A 25983-nucleotide genomic window follows, 5' to 3' on the forward strand; every position below is an offset into this window, starting at 1 on the left:
CCACCGCGCCTGCCCGGCTTCCTGGGTTCCTGCCCCACCCTCCGGCCTGCAAGCCCTGGGTATAAATAACCTTGGCACCCTCTTAAAGGGAAAACAGCGTTCCATGTTTAGGAGGCAGCGGCCAAGGACAGGCCCATCTAGGCCTCCCAAAGGATGCTGTCCTAGACTCCCTTCCGGAAGGACCTCCTGGCCACCTTGAGCTAAAGGTCAACCCCTGCTCCTCTGCTGGAAGATGGGCTGGAGGCTTTGGCTTCCTGGGGCCACGCTGCTGCAGCGTGCCCTTGGACAAGTCCCTGGAACTCTGGACTCACTGTCTCTCATGGCCTGTGGGTCAGCTGTCCTGACGCTGCCCACCTGGAAGAGTGGATAAGACACTCCTGCCTGCTCCTCCAGTGCTCCCATCGCCCTTTTCACGGGGGTCCCCACCACCCTCCAGCCACAGCGAAACCTCCCAGAGCAGTTCCCTGACACCCTGCCGTCTTCTAGCCCCAGCCACGAGTTTCCGCTGTCTGTGAAATCCCTTCCCCGGCAGACTTCCTCAGTCCCTGCACTAACTTCTTGTAAGGCAAGGACGTGGATACTGCTCTGACCTCCCCAAACTCGGTACTGTAGCAATTTCTTGGGCTCTCCACCCAGAACACACTGGGACATACAGCAGATGCTCTGTAACTGCTAGTTAATGCAAGATGAGAGCCTTTGGCAAGCAGTAGGCTCTTCTTAGTCTGAACCCCTGCACCCCTTGGGCATCAGGAGCTGGGGGGGGGGGGAGAGGGAGGGGCCTGGGGTAGGGTCCTAGCACGCCTACTGCGCTTTGCCTTGTTGGAGTTTCAGTTCAGTTTGAGGGTTACTTGAGCACCTACTGTGTGTGGGTGGGCAGACTGGGCACTTCTGAGGGCAGGACCTCCACGTCAGACATCTCAGTGTGCCCCGGGCCCAACATGGGCCTGGCACACAATGGGCACGTACTGGACACTGGCCACCCCTCCAACTCTCCAAAGGGAGAGCCAGGCAGACCCTGGTGGGATGGGGAGGGGCTGCAAAGGGAACCCGAGTGTGGAATCCTGGCCGGAAGTTGGGAGGCTCCTGGATCAAAGGCTCAGGCCAGGATGAGGGGATTGATCCCAGGCTAGGTTTCCTTGCCCACTTCCCCTTCTCCCAGCTGGAAGGCCCCTGGAGGGGGGATTCTAGGGTGGCCAGGGCTTGAGGAATGCCTCGATGGAGGGAGACATTAGAGTCCAGTATAGACTTGGCTTCTGTTTTTTATTTTTTTTTGGCTGTGTTGGGTCTTCGATGCTGCGCGTGGGCTTTCTCTAGGTGCGGTGAGCGGGGGCTACTCTTCATTGCGGTGCGTGGGCTTCTCATTGCGGTGGCTTCTCTTGTTGCGGAGCGCGGGCTCTAGGCTCACAGGCTCAGTAGTTGCAGCGCGCGGGCCTAGTTGCTTCACAGCATGTGGGATCTTCCTGGACCAGGGATCGAACCTGTGTCCCCTGCGTTGACAGGCGGATTCTTAACCACTGCGCCACCAGGGAAGTCCCGACTTGGCTTCTTAAAATGTGGCGCTGCGCTTTGCAATGTCTGGGTTCTAGTCCTGGCCTCTCCACCTCCCTCACTGGACAGATCCCAGAACTTGGTGGTGACTCAGTTTCCCCTGTCTCTGTAATGCGCACAACCTACTGTGTGCAGAATTAGGAAACTGAAGACTCCCAAGGCAGCAACTTGACACCAGGTGCCACTGTCCTGCCGTTTGGAAATCTCCAGGCTACATGGCATCCCCATCCTGCTCCAGCCCTGCCTCTGGCCCAGACCACACTGGTCTGGGCTCGTCCACTTCCCCAGCTGTTCTAAAGGTCCTTGAGGGCAAGGCCTGGCTTCTACCCCTGTCCCTCCTAGTCTTGCCCGGGCCTGAGCCCCCAGCTGCAGCCTGGGGAGGTGTCAACCTATGTGGGCTGTAGCAGCAGCTGCTGTGGAAACAACTGAGCCGTATAATCAGGCCACGTGAGCTCTGGGCCTCCCATCTGGGCTCCAGACTCCCCTCCAGCCAGACCCAAGAGCCTTTGCAGGAAGGGCACCTGGCTCCTCCATGTCCAGCCTGGATGGGGCTGCTGGGTAAGGGGCATGTTTTAGGGTATATTTAGGCTCGAGCACACTCAGATGTTGAATCGTGAAAAGGTTGGAAGCCCTGAAGTTTGGGTCATTGGCTGTTCTTTCGAAGGATGTTGTCATCGGAGACTTCTGGACTCAGAGGTTTCAATCAGTGGATATTGAGATCATAGTTTTAGAACTGCAGATGCGGAAGGGGACCTCAGAGGTCACCAGCCAACCCCTTCTCTAATGACTTGCTGCGTCTCCTCCTGAGGAGGGCCTGGGCCTTGTCTGGCTTAGGCTGAAATCAGGGGCCTAGCAATATGCCATAGTCACAGGAGCTCAATAAACAAAGCCGACTTGAATGGCAAGCGAAGACATCGCATCGATGGACGTTTATTTCCAACCCAAGAGACAGAGCTTACTGGTGTGGATGGAGCTGGCTGGCTGGGCTCAGCCTCTCACCAGCTGGGTGACCTGGGCTGAGGTAGTTCACCTTTTTGAGCCTGTGTCCTCCTCGGTAGCTTGAGAATAATAGCATCTACCTGATGGGTTGTGAGGGTTAAATAAATTAATTTGTAAACTACTTAGGACAGTGCCTGGCCCTGTTTATTATTCAGCCTGCGATGTCAGTAACGGAAAGACCTTTTAACCCCCATTCCTGCCTCAGTTTCCCCCAAATGTGTCCTGCAGCCTGGGGTCAATGGCATTTATTGTCATGTACTTCAGCACATCCTCCAGTGAGGTTGGTATCATGTGGTTTTATTTATTTATTTTAAAATTAATTAATTAATTTTGGGCTGTGTTGGGTCTTCCTTGCTGTAGGAGGGCTTTCTCTAGTTGCAGCGAGCGGGGGCTACTCTTCGTGGCGGTGCACGGGCCTCTCATTGCGGTGACTTCTCTTGTTGCGGAGCACGGGCTCTAGGCGCGCCAGCTTCAGCAGTTGTGGCACGTGGGCTCAGTAGTTGTGGTACACGGGCTTAGTTGCTCTGCAGCATGTGGGCTCTTCCCGGACCAGGGCTCGAACCCGTGTGCCCTGCATTGGCAGGGGGATTCTTAACCACTGCGCCACGAGGGAAGCCCTCGTGTGGTTTTATAGGTGAGCAGACCCAGGCTCCTGGCCCAGGTCCCTAACTGGCTGAGTGGTAGAGGCCAAGTTAGAAAGCAGATCTGACAGGCCCCAAAGCATCCGCGTGCTCTCCTGCTGTACCAGATGGCACTGCCTGAAGACTCTAGAAATGCTCGTCCCTGCCCGCCCCCCCCCCCCGCCCCCGCCTGCCTTAATCCCTGCGGCTGCTTCGGGGGGTCCAGAGGCTTCATTGCAGATTGTCTGCCAAAACCCGCAACGGTCCGGGAAACGTCTGCTGCTGAAGCTCCAGCAGGATGTGGGCAGGGAGGCCAGTGGCTGGCGCTGAGGCGGTGGTAGCAGGGGTCAGCTGTGGGGCCGCGGGACTGAACAGGAACATCCCACTTCAGACACTTGAGAAATTGTTTGTGGCCGTATCACTGCTGCCCTCCAAGGGGAGGCTTCTGCCCAGAGCAGTTAGGCATGTGCTGTCACTTCTGGGGCTCCGAAAACTTCCTTGCCTCCTCCTCCAGCCAAAAGGACTTACTGGGGAACCCCAAGTGGGGCTGAGGCACGGCGACTCCACCGCAATCCTGACAGCCCCAGAGGGCGTGTGCCCTCAACCCGGGCCCCAGAGGATGGCAGCGGATGGGGGTGGGGTGGGGGGGTGCGATGTGCAGTAGGGTGGCCACCTCATAGGACTCCTGGTCACATCTGGGCCCTAACATATGCCCTCAAGCACTTCATAAGCTCCCTGAGCCTCGGTTTCCCATTTTCACAGGGCAGCTGGAGGGAGGGGCTGCGTGCTGCCGGCCTAGAGCGGCGCTGGGCTAGAGCCGGCTCCCCTCTTATCTGCCTTGCTGGGCCCGTGTCCCGCCAGGAGGCCCGCGGAGAATGGGGGCAGGGGCATCAAGAGGACTGCAGGGACAGGCTCCCCAGGCGAGCGGTGGCTTCTGTTTCTCTTGGCTGCTATGAACAGACGAGCCCAGTGTGCTGTGGTTATTTAAAAAAAAAAAAAAAAAAAAAAAAAAAAAAGAGCTGCTGCTTCCAGCCGCACAGATAGAAGTGGAAGTGTGCCTTCAAGGCCTGGGAAGTCCCACTGCTCCTGGCGTGGGCGGGGGTGGGGGTGACCCTTGCAGAGACAGAGAACACTCCTGCGAGTACCCTCTTCCAGCCTGAGGTCTCCAGGGGCTCTGGACCTGTGTCTGGATTGACATGCAGTATTTGGGGGATGCCTCCTCCAGGTGGTGAAAGCAAAGGGTCCCCTCCTCTGATCAGACACCCCCTCTAGCCCCTCAGACAGATGCGGGCTCCTGCGGCAGCTCCCCTGTGCATCTCCCTCCCAGCTCTCGGCGGTCATGCTCCTGGCTCAAGGGTCCCGTGCCAGGCTGTGAGCTCTGAGGACAGGGCTGTGCCTGGCACAGGTGCTGCTCAAGAGGCACTTGCAGGACAGACAGGCAGACAGCTGGATGGGTGGCCTAGGAACAGGGAAAGGTGGTCAGAAAGACTGAAGGGATCTCCCTGTCCCTGTGACATCTGGGTCACTCCAAGCCGACTGGGGGACCCTTTTGCCCAAGGACTCTTCAGAAGGCCTCTGAGGGGCCTTACAGCTCACTGGGTCCCTCCCACCTTTTCAAACAAGGAACCTAAAGGCCAGAGAAGGAAGCACCTTGTTCAAAGTCTCACAGCAAGCTAGAGACCCCACTGGAAGAGGCCCAGGCTCCCAGCCGGCAGCCACAGGCTCACGCAACCTGTAGAGTGCGTGCTCCTGAGGGTGCTTCTGGGACCCCAGGGGTACGCCACAGGGAATAGGGTTTTGTTTCATTTAAAGGAAGAAGCTTCCAACAAGAGATTATCTTTCGGAGACATCACAAGGGTTTAGGCAGAGTCCTGCCTGGCGGGCAGGGAGGGGAACAGGAAGGAGGCCACGTGGCTGAGAGGTCAGGGTGTCTGGGGGCCTGGATGCAGGATGGTGGTCACACTGTGGGGGCAGTAGGGAACTGGATATGCTGGCTCTGAGGCCTTGCTCCCTCTCCTGTGCCCTTGACAGCACGGCCCACGTCGAGGAGCTCTTGCCGTGCACTTCCAAGGGTCGGCCTGGCACAGAGAAGGGCCCTCATTTGCAGAACTGAAAAGAGCGCGCAGGCTCGGCTGGCCTCCAGCACTTCTCAATAGCATCTATGTAAAGGTGTTCAGCGCCCAAGTTCACACTGCGAAAAACTAGATTAGACAAAGGGAAATTGATGTCTTAAATGCAGAACTTCCACCGTCTGCTAGAAGAGGAAGGGCGGGCAGCCTTCCCCAGATGTCTGTGAGCAGGAACCCTCCCCAGCAGAGCGCAGAGGGCACGGAGGGCGGGCTCCCCACCACAGAGCAAGCCCTGGACTAGCTCCTGGCTCTGCTCCGTGCTGGTTGGCTCCCTCACCTGCTAGCCTCTAAGCCGCTCCCCAGCCTCCCAGCTAGAGAAACACTGATAACCCAGTGGGGACGTGCAGGGGACGTGCAGGGTCCGTGGGCCTCTCCGGAAACAAGCTGCAGCTGGCACCCTGCTCCCTGGGAGTAGCCTCTGGGGAGAGGGAGCAGCTGAGGCGCGGGCCTCGGGTGGTGCTGCACCGCAGCTGTGTTTTGAGGGCTGAGTGCAGCAAGAGGAAGTTGTGAGTGGCCAGGGGCCTCCCCCTCAGCGTCTGCAGCAGCTGGGGCTCCTGGCAGGCCCGAGCAGCCGCTCGCTTCCAGCCGGGACGGCTCTGCGCCCACCACAGCCCTGGGTCCTCTCTGGTGACTCAGCAGTGGCCACAGGCCCCTGAGCTGGGCCTCTTCCGGTACAGGGACTGGGAGTGGTGAGCAGAGGAACCGTGGCCTGATCTCCAAGGAGAGGCAGAGGGGTCTGCGGGGCAGCCCGGGGTCCTCCCACTCTTGGACCCCTCCTGACTCCCTCTACCTCAGAAGGACCACGAGAGCTGCTGGTCCAGGAAAAAGGACGTTTTATTTCCATAAATACTCCTGCTCTCACTCACACACTGACCCCACTTCTGCCCATGGACAGACGGATGGACAAAACCCAATGAATGAAAGAGACACACTGAGAACTCCAGTGCAGGACCTCCCTTGGCCAGGGGCCTGGGAGCCCCCAGCTGGGGCCACCTGTCTCTCCCACAGTCCCCCTGGAGGCCTGACAGCAAAGGGGCCAGGAGAGTGGAGTGAGACCCCCAGGAGGAGTGGGGGAGAGGTGGGGCTCCCCTCACTGGGCCCCCTGAGACGGCGACCACAGGGCCACGCAGAGAGAAAAGCTAAGAGAGTCAAACCACACACCCGAGAGTGCAAAGAGCTGGGGGTGCAGGCGCCACGCCCCCAGTCACCCGGTTCCTATGGAGGCCTGAGCTGGTCCCGGCTCCAGCACGGCCCCAAGTTATGGCTGGGCCTTCCCATAAGGCATAAGAGACAGGCAGGGATGACCCCTCCCCAGGCTGGGGTCGGGGCTGGGCCTGAGGTCCTGGCCCTTGCCCGACAGCCATGCTTCTCCCCCACGACCCCAAGTCCTTCCGGGGCCCGTGTGCAGCACTTCCCTGCTCCAGCCTCCCACCTGTGACGAAGGTCCCCACCAGTGCAAACCGAGGCCTAGCCTCCTGCTGGGTTTGGCTCAGCAGGGGAGAGGGCAAGGAAGGAGGGGGCCACAGGGGGGAGGGGAGAAGCACCAGACCCAGGGGAATATGGCCGTGGGAACCCAGGCTCAGTGGTGGCCAGTCCCGTCGCCCCTCCTCTCCCCAGCCCCTCTGTTCTAGAGGCTCCCCCAGGTCTCCGGTGGGGGGAACTGATCCACGTCCCCCATCTCGTTGTAGGTCTGGTCGCCCATGGTGAACAGCAGCTTGTAGCGGAGACGAACCTTCTCCTGGGGCAGACATGGTGAAGGCAGAGGGTCGGACGGGGAAGAGAGGCTGCCCCACCCCACAGCGGTGCCCGGGCACAGCTGGGCCCCTCACCTTCTGGGGGTTGGCAAGGAGCAGGACCTGGGTGATGGCTGAGGGGTGGACGATGGGGTTAAACGCTGGCAGCTCTGTGCCTGAGGGCGGCTGCAGCTTCACCTTCATGATCTGCGGACAGGAGGGCAGGATGGGGCACAGCTAGCCCTGGGGAACAAGGCCCAGCCTCCTGCCAGCTCCTCCTCTGGGGGCCCGTCTACCCCCAACTCCCCAAGAAGAGAGAGACAGAGACACGGAGACAGAGACCCTACCCCCGCCCTGGAGAGCTGGCCCCCCCATCCAGCCCCAAGTCACCCTGCCTTGGGGGGGGGGGTCTGCCCATTGTCACCTTGGGGACAGCTGACTGGAAAACAATGTTGCGGATGGGCTGGGGGGCGGTGCTCAGCATGGAAACCACCACCACCAGCACATCGGAGCGCCCGGGCAGTGGGTCTCGGGCGAAGTGGAAGAGGACCCGGAAGCCATGTTGGTCATACACGGTCACCGGCAAGATGCTGCCTGGCAGAGGAGAAGGGGAGAGGGCAATGGCGGGGGCGGGGGGTGGGTGCCAGGCCTGAGCCCAAGCACATCCAACCAGCTCCCCACACCCGGCCGACCCCGGGCACTCGCTGCTCTGCTGGGGATGAGTGAACAGACCCAGACCCAGGCTGTCGCCTTGACCCTGGGCAGCAGTGCAGTCGGGTGCAGTCCGGGGCTCAGACAGGCAGGTGGACTTCTAGTGTGACGGTGAAGGCAGAATGCCCACCCTGGAACCGCGTCCCAACCAGGCTCCCGGAGTGCCGGGCGGCTGCTCCCGAGCGCTGAGTGAAGGGCTGTGCCTGAGCTTCACGCATGCTCTGTGCGGCCCGGGCACAGCCACTCTGCTTCTGTGAGCTCAGGGTCCCCCATGCCGCTAAGACGGCGGTACCACTGCCTAGCTCCTGGGGACCCCAAGGGGGCGACACCCTGGTCACAGTGAGCTCACAAGATGGACAGCGCCGAGAAGACTAGCCCGTCTTCATCAGTCTGCTCACAGCCTGGTGCCGTGAGCGGCCCTTTTGCTCCCAGGCAGAAGCCTAGGCTTGGACCTCAATCTTTATCCTGTTTTGGTTTTATGATCTTGGGGAGTCCCACAGACCTCCCCTGTCCTGGCCCTGCCTTCCCGGGGAGGGGCGCAGGGGCCATCCATGAGAAGTCCTCTTGCCTGGGTCACCCTGGAGTTTAGAACGCAGTTTTGTGACACTCTGGGACCAGTGAGAAAACGGAGTCCTGGCAAGAGGAAGGGTCTTGCCCAGAGGCCCCGCTGAGTCGGGCAGGGCTGGGAGGGGAGCCCTGCCTTCCCACTGGCTGCCCCAGATCCAGCTCCTGACAGCAGGCAAGGCGGGTGGGGCCGCGAGCTGACCCAGCCCAGCCAGTACCCGCCGTGCCCTCGCCCTACTCACTGGGTTTGATGGACTCCAGAGGCACAGTGATGTTGGCCAGCGAGAGCTCCGTCGGTGTGGGCTGCTGCAGGGGCCCAGGGGCCTCGGGGGACACGGCGTGGAGGAGGCTGGTGGCGCCGGAGCTGGACACGCTGCAGCTGCTTTTATTCTGCAGGTCCCGGAGTGTGAGGCGGGGGGCTGGCTGCTGCTTCTCCCTTATTGGGGCGTGGTGCATTGAGAGGTGAAGCTTTGGTGGCCAAGAGCCGAGGGGCACAGGGAACGCTGGGCTTCCCGGCTGTCCCTGACGGCTGGCTCAGACGCCCCCTGTCTCTCTGGCCTCGGTCTCCTCACCTTGGAGCGGGCAGCTCTTGCTCACCCCACCCACTCGGGGTCAATGCCCTCGTCCCTGGCAGCCCTCTGGGCCTTCAGTCTTTGTCAGGTGCTGGCAGGCCAGGCCTAGGGGAGGGCGTGAGTGGGGCACGGTCCCCTATCTCTCATACCCTCCACGCCCTGTTGGATGGGCCCTGCACCTGCTGTGGTCACTGCTGTGTCCCTCGAGCCCAGGACAGCACTTGGCACACGGTGGTGCTCCGGCAGTGCTGCTCACAGGGACAAAGCAGCACCGGGCTTCTCCCTGATGGGCCTGGGGCAGGGGCAGGGTCCGGGCAGGGCGTGCCCTCACCACCGCACTTGCTGGGACTCTGGGGGCAGCGACTGCTGCAGGAGGGTCTTCCCCAGGAGGTCCAAGTCATCCAGACCACTGCTCGTGGGCAGGGACGTCTGCGCCGGGGGCCGACTGTCCACGTTGGGGGCCGGAGCGGGGTGGGGGGGCTCCGTGCCATCAGACGACTGTTGGGCATACAAAGGATGCGGGTGGGTGAGGCTGTGCTGAGAAGGCGTCAGGTCACCTGGCACTGCCCTGAGGCCCCTGCCCCTCCCGGCAGGAGACATCTGGGGAAGCAGCAGCAGGGGTGTGGACAACATTCCCGCCAGCCTGCGCCCCTCTCACCCCAGGGCCATCGGTGGGCCAGGCCTGGTCTGGGATTCTACTCGAGAAACCATCCCGTTCCAGGGACCTCGGAGTCACCCTCAAGAGAAAAGGAACGGGGAACCCCCATCTCAACCCAAGAGAAACCCAAGGCTGAGACATGCAGGGAAAAGCGCTGTGAGGGGAGGCCCGTCCACCTTCCTCCATCCTGGGATGGGTGCTTCCGCCCCCAGGGCCACCCCTTCCCCCAGCCCTCCTGCCCAGCCATCCCTTCACTGCCCCTCAGGCTGCCTGTCCCGGCTGCTCTGACCCTGGGATGGGCCCCTCCTACCTGGAAGCTGTTCCACCCAGCACCGTCCAATCCTGGGCCTGAAGGGGGTGTGGGGTCGCCTAGGCCTGCAGGGAAGCAAGACCGAGGTAGAGCGGCTGGATTCGTGAGCAGAGGCAAGAGAGCCAGGGCGACTATGTGCTGAGTCAGGGTTCCCTGACTGCTACCCTCCCCCTGCACCCCCTCCTCCGAGAGGCTCAGCTCGAAGGGGACACGCCCCCTTCCCCCCCAGAGGGAACCAGCAGCAGAGCAGAAGTAGAAACCAAAGACCACAAGAACCCATTCCCTGGGCCGAAGGGGAGGGACAACACAGTGGAGGCTAACAGCCCCGGGTCAGGCACTGCAGACATGAGTCTCAGTCCTCCCACAGCCTTACAAGGTTCTCATGCCTTCTTTAGAGATGAGGAAACGGGTGCTCAGAGGAGCTAAGTAACCTGCCCGCAGTCACACAACTGGAAAGCGATAGAGTCTAGACTTGGACAGAGCAAGGCCTAATTACTGGAGCTCAAACACAGCTCTGCCACCCAGCTGTGTGACCTTGGGCTGGTGGCAACTTTCCTGTGCCTCGTCTGTAAGACGAGACAACAGTAGCATTTGCATCAGAGGACTGTTGTCACTACTGAATGGGACAATTCAGACACGGTGCCTGCCTGGCGCTGGGACGCCCTCTCTGGCAGACGGGAAGTGCGTTTTGCTTACCCCACCCCTCCCCTCCCCCTTCCTGCCGCAGAGAACCGTTTAGGATGAGCCCCCTTTGTGGTCCCAAGGCTTCCTCCACTCCCCTGAGCCGGGGAGCTGGATGGCTGCTGCCCTGCCACTTCTGGTTCTGGTTCCCACATTTTCTTTGCTTTGAGTAGCAACCAGAGGAAGCTGGAGGCTCAGGGCTCTGCTGAAGCGACCTGGGGACAGGAAGTGCAAAGCACACAGTGCCTCGCTGGGGTCTGGGCCACACGCTCCCGCTGCCGCCTGGCGCAGGCTCTGCTGGGGAAGACGAGCCTGTGTGTGCCTTCTGGTCATGGGGCCATCTTGACCTCTCAAGCGGGGCCAGGGTCCTCTCTCCCTGAGTCACCCCTGGCTCTGAATGAAGAGGGCGCAGGTGGGTGGGACTCCTCAGGAAGCCCCCGCAACACCCTGTGGTCAGGGCCTCCTGGGGGGTGCTGGCTGACGGGCCCGCACAGGGGAACTGGACCTGGTCTGCTGACCCCCTTGTCTCCCGCTCGTCGCTCCAGGCCCTCACTTCCCGTTCCCGACTGATGAGCTGAGTCAGAGCAGCTACGAGTGAGGCTTCAGGATCTGAGGGCCTCGTGCAAAGCCTGGTGCCCCGTCAGGCAAGTCTGAGTGACTTGCTCTGGTATCTGCAGACCAGGGCCGTTGCCAGCACCGTCTTCTGGGCTGAGTGGAGGGTGGGCTAAGACACAGCAGCGCTCGGAGGCCGCGGTCAGGGAGCCCCCGCCGGGACCCCGGCACACCATCGCTTCTCGGAGTCCGTCTGGTGTGGTTTTCACCTCAGAACTAACTCAGGAGAACACAGTCTGACTTGGCTTCCAAGTTAGTTTCCCAACACATCCTCCGAGACTCCCTCGACAGGGCAAGGTCTCCTTGACAGACCCGATCACCTCTATTTCTTCACGACTTCGGGCCATTGTGAGGAGGCTGCCCTGAGGCTCTCCTGAGGCTACGCTCTCAGGGGCCGCTGCTGCGCTTGAAAGCTGCAAACTCTAAAACTGCTTGGCCAGCGGGGTGCCCTCTGCTTCTTCCCCAGGGATGAGCCTGCTCCCCACTGGCCTCTGGAGCCCCGAGCCCACCATAGTGTCTGCAGGCCTGGCCTGGGACCAGCGTGGCTCACAGAGTGCCCTGTGCTCCCGCACGGGCTTCCCTGGAGCTTCCAGAGCTCCCTACCTCTTTCTCTCAGTGGCGAGGAAATGCTGACTTGCCTGGGGAGCTCCCAATTCTAGGCTCTAACCTGCTACAGGGAAATCCCTTTGTTTTCCCGCAGGCCACCAGAGCCTAGGTGTGGCTGGCTTATCAGAGATGATGCCAGCCTTACCGTTTTTAAAAAAAAAAAAAAAATTTTTTTTTTCTTTTGGCTGCGTTGGGTCTTTGTTATCGCATGTGGGCTTTCTCTAGTTGCGACGAGCTCGCATGTGGGCTTTCTCTAGTTGCGACGAGCAGGGGCTACTCTTAGTTGCGGTGCGTGGGCTTCTCATTGTGGTGGCTTCTCTTGTTGTGGAGCACCGGCTCTAGGTGTGTGGGCTTCAATAGTTGTGGTGCACGGGCTTAGTTGCTCCGTGGCATGTGGGATCTTCCCAGACCAGGGCTCGAACCTGTGTTCCCTGCATTGGCAGGTGGATTCTTTTTTTTTAATAAACTTATTTATTTATTTTTGGCTGCATTGGGTCTTCGTTGCTGTGCGCGGGTTTTCTCTAGTTGCGGTGAGCAGGGCCTACTCTTCGTTGTGGTGCGTGGGCTTCTCATTGTGGTGGCTTCTCTTGTTGCAGAGCATGGGCTCTAGGCGCGCCGACTTCGGTAGTTGTGGCACACGGGCTCATTAGTTGTGGCTCACGGGCTCTAGAGCGCAGGCTCAGTAGTTGTGGCGCAGGGGCTTAACTGCTCCGCGGCATGTGGGATCTTCCTGGACCAGGGCTCAAACCCATGTGCCCTGAATTGGCAGGCGGATTCTTAACCACTGCGCCACCAGGGAAGTCCCACCAGCCTCACCCTTTGACTGTAGGACCTGGCACAAGCTCTTTCATTTCCCTGAGCCTCAGCTTCCTCAGCTGTGAAATGGGCCTGATGCCTCTCCCCCATCCTCCAGAGGACTCACAGGAGGAGGAGGAACACGCTGACCTGACTGCGCTCTGAAAGCTGCCTCGTGTGCTGGGGGCATCACCCCCCACCTGCAGCAGAGCCTGTCCCGCTCTGGGCCCCGCCCCTTCCTCACCCAGAGACATGAGCTCATCGTCAAGTAGGGAAGCTGAGGTGCTGGGCTGCTCCAGGCTGGCCTGGTCACCAGGGCGGGTGGGCGTGGCTGGGTCAGTGGTGCCCACCGGAGGGAGATCCAGACCTGAGAGGTCCAACAAGGCCGAGGTGCTCCCTGGGGTGGGAAAGGAGAGTCAGGCCAGCCTGGGGCGGAGGCCACTCCGAGTCCCTGGGGTCTGGGAGCAGTGGGCTTCCCCTCCTTGGCCACACTCCCTCTGCCCCGAATCTGCTTGCCAGGCCTCTTCTTTGGCACACGGTGTCCCTTCCTCACAGAATGTACTTCCTTCTTCCCTCTCTCTTGGCCAATTGCCTCCCATCCTTTAAGGCCCCTCTTAGACTCCGACGTTTCTGTGTAGTACCCCACCCCCACCTCTCCCAAACAGGGCCAATTCTAAGCTCTCCCGGGGGGGCCGTCACTTTACCCTGAGTGGAGCCCAGCCTGTAATGCTGATGTATCAAACCCTCCTTGCCCACTTCTGATAATTAAACTAAGCCTCGGGGGTGTGACCTAGCCCCACACAACAGGTGCCAGACTTGTCAAGCGAAAGAAAGGCCTTCCTTCTTCTGCCTGTCCTCACCAAACCCTCGGCTCCCTCCCCTCCGACTGCATCCAGACCTCTTCCCCCGCAGCTGCAGGCTTGGCACAGACTCCACCCCCAGCTCTCTCAGCGGGGGCCTCCCCCATCTTAAGGGGCCACCAAGCTCTGTGACCAGCACCCTAGCTGGGACCCCATGGCCCTCCGACTCGGGGGCCCTCCCAGCTCTCCTGCCACCTCCTCACCAGGGATGGAGGCGGCTGTGGCATCGCCGTTGACCTCCTCGCCCCGCACCAGCTGCTTGTACAGGTTGATGACCTGGGTGAGGTTGTCGTTGGCTTGCAGGATCTCCGCTGGAACAGGCAGGAGGGGAGAGGCCAGGCTGAAAGAATGTGGGGGCCTCCGGGGGGGGGATGAGCACCCCACGGTCATCTCAAGCCTCGTGGGAGGGGCCCGGGGGCAGCCCACCTCGACTCCTCAGACTAAGGCCCTCTGCAACCTGCCCTCGCCCAGTCCCCTCCACGCTGCCCCGTGCCGGCCCCCGAACACACAGGCGTGCCCCGGCCTCCAGGCGGGCTCTGCTGTCTGGAGACCCCCGGATCTCTGCATGGCTTCACCCCTTCCTACTTCAGGTCTTTATCCAATTCACCTCAGGGAGGCCCTCTCTAACCCCCAGCCCGCACCACCAGTCCCGCCTCTGTTTTTCTCCACGCCCCTTACCACCATCTGACAAACTGCCCCACTCACACCCCTGCTTTACTGTCTGTCTCATCAGGCTACAAGCTCCATGAGGACTTGGCTCTGTTTCTGATCACTGCCATACCCCCCGGGCCCAGAACAGTGCCTGGCACAAACTAGGCCCTCGCTGATGTCACCTCCTGGGGGTCAAGGCTTAGAGGGATCTGAGCGGCAAGCCTCTTGGGTGGGGACCAGGTGCCTGGCACATGGGAGGTGCTCAGGGAACTCCTGAGGAACGGAGGCTGAGACTGTACCTAGCCTGCTGCCCAAGAGGCCCTGGCAGATGTGGTGGCACAAAAAAGGACGAGACCCTGACGTGTGGCCCTAGCAGGAGCCACGGGATCCAGCTCTGGAAGCGCTCAGGCCTGAGGGATTTGCTCTAGGTTTCGAGCTCACCCTTACTGGGGAGGCAGTGTCTGGAGGGAGAGAGTGTCCGGTCCATCCTGGCTCTGCCACCGTTCTGCTCTCTGATCTGGACAGGTCACTTCCCTCCCTGAGGCTCAGTTGTGAAATAGGGACAATTCTCCCTCCTGTGCAGCTTACGGGCAGTAAAGAAGGTGTCTGTGAAGGGGCTTGACCCAAAGGGTCTCTAAAGCACATCAGCCCCTGATCTCCGCTTCCTTCTTCCTCAAAGTGGAGAAACCCAAGGTCACTGCTGGAGAAGGGGGCCCCCTGGTGGCAGCTCCTTCCAACTGCAGCTCACCTAAGGCCTCGTCATTGTCCTCCGTGTCGCTGGCCAGTCGGAAGAGTGTGGGCCGCAAGCGCTCACAGCGCTGGTACAGTTCCTGGGGGCAGCAGGGCGGGCAGGTCAGGGCCGGCGGGGGCCCTGCAGTGCGTGGGGGGTGGGTGGGGGCGGGCGCACCTTCATGAGATCCTCACTGCTTTGGGCAGCCGCGCCGCCCTGGCTGTGGTTCATCACCATCTCCGTCAGCAGCTTCACGTTGTTGTTCACCTCCTCGATGGCGCTCACCCGCTTTGAGATCTTCTCCATTCGCTTCTGGTCCTGGGGAGGCATTGGCAAACGGCCCCAGAGCACCCGAGTCAGGCCTGGACCTGAGCCAGGCACTGTCCCACACCACCCTCTGCTGGGTGTGAGATCAGCCCCTGCTAAGAGCCCTTCGGGCCCAGGACAGGGCACTCTGGTCCAAGAAGCCCTTGACCAACCCTGTGTTCACTTTCTCTCCTCTTGCCAATGCCCCCTGGACCCAGGCCTCTGCACGAGTCCATCAGAATCTCTAGGGGTGGCCCAGGATTCTGGGTTTCCAGCACACTCACCAGCTGATTCTGGAGGGCTGGGCGCTAGATTCACACCTGTGGTTCTACAGAACCCTCCCCCTCTCTGTATTTGTCCCTTGAAAGGAGGTTCAGTACTTGAGAGTGAAAGGGGACCTTAGCGGTCACCAAGTACAACTGAGAAACTAGTGCCGTGGCCCCCTTGAAAGGCCACTGCAGCAGTGACCCTGCTCTCCCTCTCCCACTCTGCTCACCAGGCATGCTCCTCCCTTGTGGAATGAAAGGTGGGCTTGTGCTGTGCCGTCTGATACAATCGCCCTCCTCGAGAAGAGCTGCCCTTTCTCTGGGCTCTCAGAGCACACAGTTTGCCCTAAGACAGCCAAGAGTGTCTGCCCTTTGGGTCTCTGGACTGCACTTTTTTGATGACATACCCTTATCAATAAAAAAGTTTTCAGCATGCACCCACAACACGGGTATACATACTTATAAGATACATGTATATTATTCTCTCTACATGTATATGTATGTAAAATATACTATATTTTGAACATAGTAAGGCCTAATTTCCCTCTAACTTTTACAGAAGAGGTATTCAGCCTCACAGAAGCCCATGCAGGTCAGCTTGGCTGCTGGGAAATTCTTCCTTCCACACGTTGATCCTGGCTCTGCCCGCAGGGTCCCCCTGACTCGGTCAGCTCTTTCTCTGCTGTCACAGCCCTTTAGTTGGGCCACTGCGCACACGTACACACGACCTCCCTCAGTGGCTCAGCTCCACATCCCATCCCGCCACCTCCTTGCACTCTGGCCTTGGCCATCACCTCCTGCACCATCTCCTTGATGAGTTTGTTGGCTGCTCGGAGGTCCTCAGGGTGGGAGCTCTTCAGCAGGCGGGCCAGCATCTGTGGAGACAGAGGGACATGGCTGTGACAGCAGTCCCTGGGCCTGGGGTCCCATGCTGGCTCCTTTTCCTGGTGGTAGGATGTGAATAAGTTACTAAGCTCTCCATGGGATGGCAAGGATCTGACACCTTACAGGGTGGCCGTGGGACAAGTGACACACTGCACGTAAGTGCTCTCCGCAGCGCCGGCAGAAATAAGCTTTCCAGAAATGGTGCGAAACATTACATTACTATTGCTAGAGAATTCTTCTAGAAGGATGTACAGGAAACTCAACCTTTACCCCCGGGACTAGCCTGGGTAGAAGAGGAGCTTTTAGTTTTTATCCTACCCCCGTGCTGTTTAAGCTCTTGCCCATGACCACATGCTTCTTTAACAAAAAGCTAGTAAAATCATCGAGAAGGTCGCAGACATAAAGACAGGCAAGCTCCTTCCTGATCAACCTATGAAATGCCCTCAAACCAAGCCCAGGGCCACCAGCCTCAGGCCTGCAGTTACTAAGTGAAGGGCACTGCGTGGGCAGCACTCAGCATGTGTAAGGGCTCAACACCGGTGCCCGTCACCCACCACGGCGGCCGTGCTCAGCGGAGCCTCTGCTCCAGGGACAGGGCCGCCAGGGGCTGGAACCCACTGACCCGCAGTGGGCCTGGAGTCCTCATCTGGCCCTCCCTGAAGCCTCACCTTGGATTTCTCCTCGTCTTCAAAGATCACATTCTTGGGCCGCGGCGGAGGAAGGGGAAAGGTGGCATCATCTGGGAGCTTGGGGTCGGCCTTCACAATCCCTGCAGTGGACAGCGGTGGGGAGACTGTCTCAGGGTCTGGGGCGGAGGGGAGAGGGGATGGGGGCAGGCAGGGGTAGGCTGGAAGGTGGAGGGCAGGCTTTCTCCAGCATGCTGGTGCCGCACTGCGTGGGGTCAGGGCCTGCTCCTGAACTGCCACGCCAGAGAGTGTGTGCGGGGTCGGGGCAGTTAGAAACCTGTATTTTGAGGCCGTACCATGGGGACCAGTCTCTGACTCAACCCCATCTTTTCTCCATCCAAGCTGGCCTCAGGCAGAACCATAAAGAGGCCCCACTGGCTCTATGTTCTTGAGAAGTTAAAGGGCAGACCTAGGACCTTGCTGCCAGAGCCCCAGGGAGGAGGTGGTCACACCCCACCTCTGGTGCCTCACCCTGCTTCTTCAGCATCTGGTAGGCCTCTGCGATCTTCACCTCCTCAGGGAGGCCGACCGTCCAGCTGTAGAGAAGCTCCAAGATCTTGTTCTTCACCTTCTCCGACGTCCGAGAGCCCAGGTACTTCGGGGACGGAAGGGAGAGGTGGCTTTGACATTGCCCGGCCCCACTCACTGTAGTCCCAAGCCCAGCCTAAACCTGGCTGCGTCCCCAGGACTCCTTCAGAAACCTCAGCCTACACGACCCTCCCACCTGACCGGCCTGAGCTCACCTCCTGGCCCTGCTGCTGCTCACTAGCTGTGCGAGCCCTGGGTGTCCCAGTGCCCCGCCTGTTGAGTGGGGATGACAGCAGCAGCACCGTGCTGGGGAAGCAAAGCTGACACAGGTAAGGCCCAGAGCCTGGCGCCTGCTCTCGGCCAGCTCGTGGAAACCTTAACTGTGACCTCAGGAAGGAGGAGCCACCAGGCTCCGGGCTGACCAGGGAAGGAGCAGGTGTGGAACCGCTCGGCCCTGGCCTCCATTCAGTCTCCCAGCAGCAAACTCAGCAGAGGGAACTGGCTCTCACTCTGGTCATCTCCTGAGAAGAGCTGCTGGGTCATTCAGCTGCTCTGGTCAAGGGATGCATCTGAGCAAGGATGGGCGAAGAGGCGGGCTCTCACCCAAGGGGCATCAAACATGTTCCTGCCCTAGGGGAGGACTCCTCAGGCCCATCAGAGGCTCTGTCACTCAGGTTTGGGGCCTCAGCATCCAAGGCCTCAAGGAGGCCACTCTTGTGAGGTGGAGACAGGGAGACCCTCCACTAGACACCTAGGCGGGGTGCCGTGGCCAGGTCCGCAGGGAGAGACCTCAGAGCCCGAGCAGCCTGCGCTGGGGAGGCTGTTCTGTGTTCAGTGCACTCATTCCTCCCTAAGCGCCAGGCAGCTCCAGAGCTGGCCGGCCACCAGGCAGCCTGGAAGCGTTCTTCCTGGAAACCCAGCCGTCCCGGGCTCAGCTGTGAAGGGAACCCTGAGAAAGGGTCTGTGTTTGTGTTGGGTCAGGATGAGGCCAGTCAGTCACCCCTCCTCAACCGCCATCTGACAGTGCAGGTCTGAGCGTGCGCTGGGAGCACCCACCTTGGGAGACACGACCTTGATGAGCTCGTTGAGGAAGCGGAACTTGCCCACCTCGTCGTGGAACCTTTTGCCGCAGCTCTTCATGCATGTTTCCAGCACCTGGGGGGGTGGTGTGAGGTGCGGGGACCCCCAGGGAGGATCAGAGGAGGTACCCTCCCTCCCACGCCTCAGCCAGGGCCCAGAAGCCCAGGAACCGGCAGTGAGAAGGGGGAAGATGACTCTTGAGAAAAAGAGGATTCTGAAGTTCAGAGACGCCCTGAGATTGATCACCACCCGCTGGGGGACAGGGCTGGGCCACCCCGCGAGCCTGGCGATGCCCAACTTGCAGCACCGACTTAGTCCCTCCGTGGCTTGGCCATATCTGAGGACCACTTGTAAATTACTTTCTTACTATTTTCCTTCGATGATTTTTTGAAACGTAAATAGGCACCATCAGACTCAGCCTCATCCTAAGCTAGATGCGTGTGAGATCAGAGGACTAACATGTATTTCAGGGGAAAAACCCCACCCAAACCCTAACATGTTAAAACAAATACAGAACTATTAAAAGGAAAACTGTTTGTCTACCACCATCTAAAATCAGCTTTGCTCTATGGCTTGTTGCTATCTGACCCATGCTTGGGTGCCACAACAGTGCACCCCCTGCTCTTCTGCTACTGGCTCAGCTTTGAAACCTCTGGCCTGAGCCCAGTTGTCACCCCTTGCACCCCTGTGCTGTCCTGTGCCTGGAGGCCATCGATGGGCTGGCCCGGCCCGGCCCCGTAATGCATCTATCAACACGGAGCTCTATAAACACGAAGATTCCTGGATGCACATACTATAGGGGTTCTGGGCGGCGGGTCTGGGGTGGGGCCCTGATTCAGCCTCCTGAAGGTCTGAGGCACAGCTGGAGCTGGGAATCCCTAGCCCGAACAAACTAGGGCTTCCTCCCCACAAGAAGCCTAACTGTGCAGGGTCTGGGGTGGGAGGCCAGCCCACCGGTTCACTGGTTGCCACGGGACCCTCAGGGGCTGGACCACACCCCCATTCAAGGCCATCTGGGCACAACTCCCTTGGGCTCTAAAGAAGAACTTGGGGGCTTCCCTGGTGGTGCAGTGGTTAAGAATCCGCCTGCCAATGCAGGGGACACGGGTTCGAGCCCTGGTCCGGGAAGATCCCACATGCCACGGAGCAACTAAGCCCGTGCACCACAACTACTGAGCCTGAGCTCTAGAGCCTGCGAGCCACAACTACTGAGCCTGCGTGCCACAACTACTGAAGCCTGCGTGCCTAGAGCCCAAGCTCTGCAACAAGAGAAGCCCATGCACCATAACGAAGAGTAGCCCCCGTTCACCACAATTAGAGAAAGCCCGCGCGCAGCAACGAAGACCCAACAATGAAGAGCCAATGCAGCCAAAAATAAATAAATAAATAAACTTATTTTTTTAAAAAAAAGAAGAACCTGTTGGGACCCCAAAAACCTCAGTCTTGGCCCCCCCGGTGCCACCCACATGGTCAGGGGACAGATGGCACCATGCTTCCCCTTCTCCTCACCGTCAGGGCCTGGATCGCCTCCCACTCCTGCGGAGACTGGATCTTGTGGGCCAACAGCCGGGTGGCAAGTGGAGGCCTGGGTGAGAGGAACAGCAGAGAGCCAGACTAGCCACAGAGCCCCGGGCACCCCAGGGAGGGCGGCCACCCTTCCCCACTGGAACTGCGGCCGGCAGCGGCTTCTCCAGGACACATGCAAGGGTCCAGCTCCCTCTCCGGACGGGGCTGGAGACTGTGGCACCAGAGGGCAGGACCAGGTAGGGAGCGCAGGCCGGGGACCTTTGAAAGGCGCGAGCTCAGCCCGTTGGCCGGCTTTACTGAGAACTGTGACCTGCCGTGCCCTTGGCTTGCCGTAGGGACAAGTACGGAGAGATGGCCACAGCCTTCAAGGGCCCAGCCTGGGAGCAGAACATGACAATGTGCACAGAATATTCTGCTGGGAGAAGTCACGGTGGCAATGGTGACATCATCTACCAGATCATGAAAGACCTGTCACCAGTGACGGTAACAGCTAACACCTACGGAGCACTTACGATGTGCGAGGCCCCTCACGTCCATTTTCCTGCCTAACCTCCGTGAGAGCCCCCCGAGGTAGGCAGCACTATCACCTCCACTTTACAGTCTCAGAAATGGGGGCTCAGAGGCATCTAGTTACTCGTCCAGGCGACTCAGTTAACAGAAGGGATGGGACTGTCACCTGAGCAGCTGGACTGGGGAGCACACACGTCACGCTGTCTGCACAGCATCCCAAGTGGAGCGTCTATGCTAATGGGGTGCGGCAGAAGCGAAGCACACTGAGCTGTGCTCCCCAAACTTCAGTGCCACCTGGGGAGCCTGCTAACAACGTCTCCGCCAAGCTCCCCGCCGGGCAGTCTAGTCCGAGTCTGGGTGCAGCCCACAAATGGACATTTTTGACAAACACACCGGGTGATCCTAATGCAGACGGTTCTGATTCTTCCTTGAGCAAAGGGCCTGCTGGCCCCTCCCAGCTGGGGAGCACGCAGTTCTCTGGGAGGCCCTCCCCAACAAAGCACGGGTGCGGGTCAGGCAGCCCTGGGCTTCATCAAGCCCGGGACTACCTCCTCCTCTCTACGAGATCTTGGGGCAACTGCTGAGCCCCCCGAGCCTCGGTTTCTTCACCTGTAAGATGGGTCCAGCAAGGCCCACCTCAGAGGGTAGCACACAGTGGCGCTGAGTACAAAGTGCGCGCTGCCATTGTTAATTTGGGAGCCCTTAAGAATGGAAACTGGGTCTCAACTCATCCTCGTCTCTGCCCAAGGCCAGGGTCTGGAGTGTGCACGGCAGGTGCTGAGTGTGTGAGTGAAAGACGGGGAAGCCACCTACCCCTCAAAGTCCTCGTTGAGCTGCTCGCAGAAGCCGTTGATGCTGGCCCAGTGCAGCTCCTTGTTCAGGGGGTTTGTGGCTCTGTCTGGAGGAGAGAGGGCCAGTGGCCTGGTGAAGGGATCCCTGCCTCTCCCACTCCCTGCCCTGGCGTATGTGAGCATGCGAAAAGGCCTCCCCTGGACTCCCTGCTCCGACGGCCCCAAGACCCCAGCGCTGACGTCCGTCAAGTCAATGCACAGAGGAGCTGCCGTCTGCGGGCTTCTCCCCGAAGGGCCCCGCGTCTAGAGATTGTGCTCAGGGGTCGTTCCCCTCCCGCATTGCCCCAACCCCTGCTGCTGTACGCCTGTCTGCACCTCCTCTGATTCTGCTCCTGAAGTGTCCCCATAATTCTCACAGAATTTACTCTCAGAGGAGATCCAGAGGTAAGGGAAAAAAGCAGTAGTTCCAACCTCAAGGAGCTTTGCAGCTGGGAAGTGGGCCAAGGTCAGCTAGGTTCTCAATAGAATGTGACAGAGGGAGGCAAAGGAGCCGTGGGAACCGGTAACTGGAGGAGGGGACTCAGGGGAGCCTGGAGCCAGGGCAGGCTGCCTGGAAGAGGCAACACAAGCAGCACTGGAGGGACTTAACCAGGCTGGGGATGATGTGCCTCGGAACAGCTCAAGGGTTGCGGGTGAGAAGAGCTGTGGATAACAGCTCAGGGCAGGGCATGGGGGACCTTGGGAAGGAGTGCGGCTCAGGTATCGCTTCTTTCTTCCCTAACAGCGCCACCTGCCCGGGGCAGCACTGCCGAGGCAGCTCTCTGCTGTGTCCCCCAGGCCCGACCTGCATCATGGGTCCAAGTCTGCCGTTGCACCGCATCCCAGCCACGTGTGCACACGTCCGTAAATTCACACCCAGTAAATGAGTGAATGGCCGCGGGCTCAGCTGCAGGCAGGCAGGGGGAGGTTCTGGGGGAATCTGAATCCAGGAGTAGGTAGTGGCCAGGAAAGGGCCAACAGGAAGGGGTGGTAAACAAAGCCAGACAGTACCCCCCGACCCCCAACGCTGGTGAGACAACAGCTAAAAATAAACAACGTTCTACTGTATAGCACAGGCAACTGCATTCAATATCCTGGGATAAACCACAATGGAAGAGTATAAAACAAGAATGTATATATGTGTAAAGGTGAGTCACTTTGCTGTATAGCAGCAATTAACACATTGTAAATCAGCTGTATTTCAGTAAGACTTTTTAGAAGCCCCCAAAATTTAGTAGGTCACTTAACTTCCCCGAACCTCCATTTCCCCATCTGTAAAGTTGGAGCAAAATAAGAAGTGATTTGGGATGACAGCAACTCTATCCAGGGTAAGGCGTGGGGCAGCCAGAGCTGGATCTTCATCGCCTCCCGACAGCCTGTCTCCAAGCGTCACCCTGTGCTGGTCAGTTCTGCCCAAACCTGAGACGGAGCCGAGGGTGTGGAGGGCACAGCCCAGGAGGTGGGACACGGAAGGATCTGTGGTCAGGAGGAGGCTGGGGACTCGGCCTGTGACGCTTGCCTATTTGGGGCCCTGTGCTCTGGCGGGAGGCCTGGCGCCCCAGGATCCCAGTGCCTGGCAGCCAATCATTCAATTCATATTTATTCAATAAATATTCTGAGTGTGGGACCACAGCAGTGAACAAGACAAAATCCCTGCCCTCTTGGAGCTCACCGCCCAGCAAGAGAAACACTGACTACTCAGATAAACAAACAAACAGGATACTGTACACTGTTGCAGAGTGCTATAAAGAAAAACAGAGCATTAAAAAAAAAACAGAAAGAAAGAAAGAAAACCAGAGCAGGGAGAAGGTATAAAGAAGTGTGTGTGGGGGGCTGCTTTCTGGGAGGGCTCTCAGAGGTACAGCTGAGCAAAGATCTGAAAGAAACATTTCCTCTGTGCATACAAATCTCTGCTCCAGGAGCCCTGCAGAGCCCGCCAGTCCCTGGGAGAAATGAAGCCCCTGCTGACCACCCAGGAACACCAGAAACAGCTGCCCCCCATCTACTCTGCCTCCCAGCCTCCCAGCCCCCCAGCACGGCCAGAGGCTGCTTAGAAAACTAGTATGGGGCTGGATATTGCCTACTCAATGACATCCAGCCGGGGGACCCTAAAACAGGAAGTCCCTTAGAGTGTCAGAGACACATGAGTCTGAGTGAGGACAGAGAAACTGGTTCTAGAGCCCGCTCCTAAGTCAGAAGCCAGTGAGGAAGAAGTAGTGGCATCATGAGACATCTTCTCTGCATCTGGTTCAGAGCGAGGGCCTCTGGGTCCAAGGAGATCTGACCCACCTCTCTGGCCCTGGCTCCCAACTCCCAGCCCTCTCACCTCTACCTGGGGGGCGCACTTTCCCCAGCAGGCCGCAGGGTAGAATACAGAGGGAAGGAGGGAATTGTTTCACAACAGGGCATGACTCCACCGTGTCACTCTACAGTGGTGACAGTGTCATCAGTTACCCACCAAAAGCTACTCTTCACCTCCAGTCACTGCAAGGTAAGAGCTTACAATTTTGCTAGGGCACAAAGGGCAAGGAAAAGAGAAAACCCCATCAGCCGCGATCTATCAGAGCCTAGCCTCCTGCCAAACCTGAGGGGCCTGCCTCCTGTCTGTTTTTCAGATCAGACTCTTTGGCCTCTCAGAAAATCCCCACTGTTGCTAAACCTGACACCGTTCTGCAGCACCCACGGCTCAAGGCTTGCGGCCTGTCAGATCTGTCAGCCAGGGCCCTGCCCATCCCCCCTAAGTTACTGCTGAGACCTGGACACTTGTGGCGTTCCAGAACAGTCTCCACGGCCGCTGAGTGCTTCCTTTCCATGCCCTCCCCCACCACTGGCCAACTGACTCTGAAACATCCGTGGAGACGGTGTGCTTCTGGGACCATCCTCAGGATTCAACTCTGCACAAGACTGGCTTAAAAGGGGCTGGTCATAATCCCAAATCACCCTGCGCAGCTCCCTGGTGTGCCTGGAGTCAAGGGGCTGAGATGAAAGTAGACCCAGAGGACTCTCTGAGGCCCTGGTACAGATGTGACCTGAATGGGAGCAAAGACTTGGGAGGGAGCTGTCCCTAGTCCAGTGGGGGAAGCAAGCCGTGCTCTCAGAGTCCAGTAGTGGGTTATGAGAGCCGAGGATCTGCAGTGTGGGACATGGAGGTCAGGAAGACAGTGTGAGGGCTAGTACTCAGCTTAAGTAGTAGGAAACCGTGTCTGAGGAGACACAGGAGGAGATGCAGGGCCCTTTGGAGGAAACTTAGCAAGGGCTAGGAAAGGAGTCTTTGGTGGGGGGTGCAAAATCTCAGGGTCTGGACTGAGGGTAGTGATAGAGAACTTGAAATCACTTCTGGAGTCTGAGACAGGACCCTCCCAAGCCTGTGGCGTTTGGGGGTTTCTCACTATGTGGCCAGAGCGCGGGGGATTCGATGGGTTAGTGGGTCCTACCTTCCAGGGCGGGGGAACGAACAAATGTGAGTTGCAAGCTCAAGAAAGGGATAGGAGAGAGTCACGCCATGCAGCGCCAGAGAGTGGAGGATTCGGGGCTCAAGGGGAGCCTGGCCCCTCGCTCCCGGGTGTGAGGTGCAGCTCTCGGGGCCGCTCGCTTGCTTCCTCCCTGAGTCCAGGGAATGGCTTGGGTGTCCGCTCCGCGGAAAAGTCTGGGCCCGAGAGAGTTGGAGGCTGCTCTCTCTATCCCGGGGGTTCTGGGCGCAGAGCCGGGCGCAGCTCATTCCTCCCCGGGGGGTCGCGGCCCAGGAATTGGAAAGGTGGGCGGCGCCTGCTCCCATCGCCGGTCCGCGCAGCTGGTGGGGTCCCCCTTAACCCCAGGGTCGGAGGTATGGGCTTGGGACACCGCCCCTACCGGGCCGGGGCAGGGCGTGAGGAGGGGGCGCCGCGTACCCCGCCCCCGCCGGGAAGGGGCCCGCCTAGTGCCCCCGGTTCCGGTTCCGGTCCGGCCCGCGCCCCTCCCGGACACTCACTGATTCGCGCCTCCAGAGTCTCCGGCTCCATCGCAGGCTCCATCCGCCACGGGCCCCCAGCCTCGGCACCGCCCCCCGCCCCCCGGCGCTCTCGCGGGACCTCCTCGGCACCGCCCTCCGCCGATTAAAGGGGTAACGTCCGTCCCGACGCGCGGAGAAGAGCATTCGGCACCATAGAGACGCGAATGAACTCGCCTAGAGCGCCACCTGCTCTCCCAACCCCTCCCCCAAGCGGCGCTAACATCGTGGGAGGGACTCGCCGCCTGCCTTGGTCACAGAGCTCTGGCCGGAAAGGAAGCCGAGGGACTTGGGGCTGAGGGCTGCACCATGGAAACCCTGCGGGACGCTCTAAGTCGTTCTGCGTCACGGCGATGCCTATGATCGCTTCCGGGAGAACTTTCCGTGGCCATGTTTTTGAGGGGCTCTGAGATCACTTCCGTATCCCTGAGCGGGTATTTCCGCTTAGATGCAAAAGTGGGAGGGTCCCTTAAAACGGCAATGACGTATGTTGGCCGCTGTGAAAGTAAGTCAAAGTTTGAGTGCTTAGTGTTCCAAGTATTGTTTTAAGCACCTTTTTTTCTTTTTTACGCGGGCCTCTCACTGTTGTGGACTCTCCCGT

The 25983-nt window shown here is 59.5% G+C and overlaps 1 protein-coding gene across 1 annotated transcript; it reads right to left on the reverse strand.

The window, feature by feature from the left end:
- Positions 1–6794: 6794 nt before the first annotated feature.
- GGA1 (golgi associated, gamma adaptin ear containing, ARF binding protein 1) lies at positions 6795–25835 on the reverse strand. Its single transcript, XM_079936151.1, has 17 exons — positions 25365–25835; positions 21381–21465; positions 20040–20115; positions 18507–18605; positions 17394–17517; positions 16905–17005; positions 16146–16226; positions 14957–15097; positions 14798–14879; positions 13602–13709; positions 12783–12935; positions 9845–9909; positions 9208–9374; positions 8547–8740; positions 7454–7623; positions 7126–7236; positions 6795–7034 (listed from the first exon to the last, which is right to left on the reverse strand). Exons 1-17 carry the CDS (start codon positions 25405–25407, stop codon positions 6924–6926), a joined length of 1911 nt encoding a protein of 636 aa, XP_079792277.1. The 5' UTR covers positions 25408–25835; the 3' UTR covers positions 6795–6923.
- Positions 25836–25983: the final 148 nt, after the last annotated feature.

This window comes from Stenella coeruleoalba, assembly GCF_951394435.1.
Source record: "Stenella coeruleoalba genome assembly, chromosome: 11".
NCBI lineage: Eukaryota > Metazoa > Chordata > Mammalia > Artiodactyla > Delphinidae > Stenella > Stenella coeruleoalba.

What these genes read in the sequence shown, in the direction of transcription:
- GGA1 (XM_079936151.1), bottom strand. Translation starts at nt 25,407, where the DNA reads ATGGAGCCTGCGATGGAGCCGGAGACTCTGGAGGCGCGAATCA. An exon ending in GGACAATGACGAGGCCTTAG is followed by an intron (nt 13,710 to 14,797) that starts GTGAGCTGCAGT and finishes TGCCTGTTCCAG; the next exon opens with CGGAGATCCTGCAAGCCAAC. An exon ending in GAGTCCCAGCAAGTGCGGTG is followed by an intron (nt 8,741 to 9,207) that starts GTGAGGGCACGC and finishes CGCCCCAATAAG; the next exon opens with GGAGAAGCAGCAGCCAGCCC.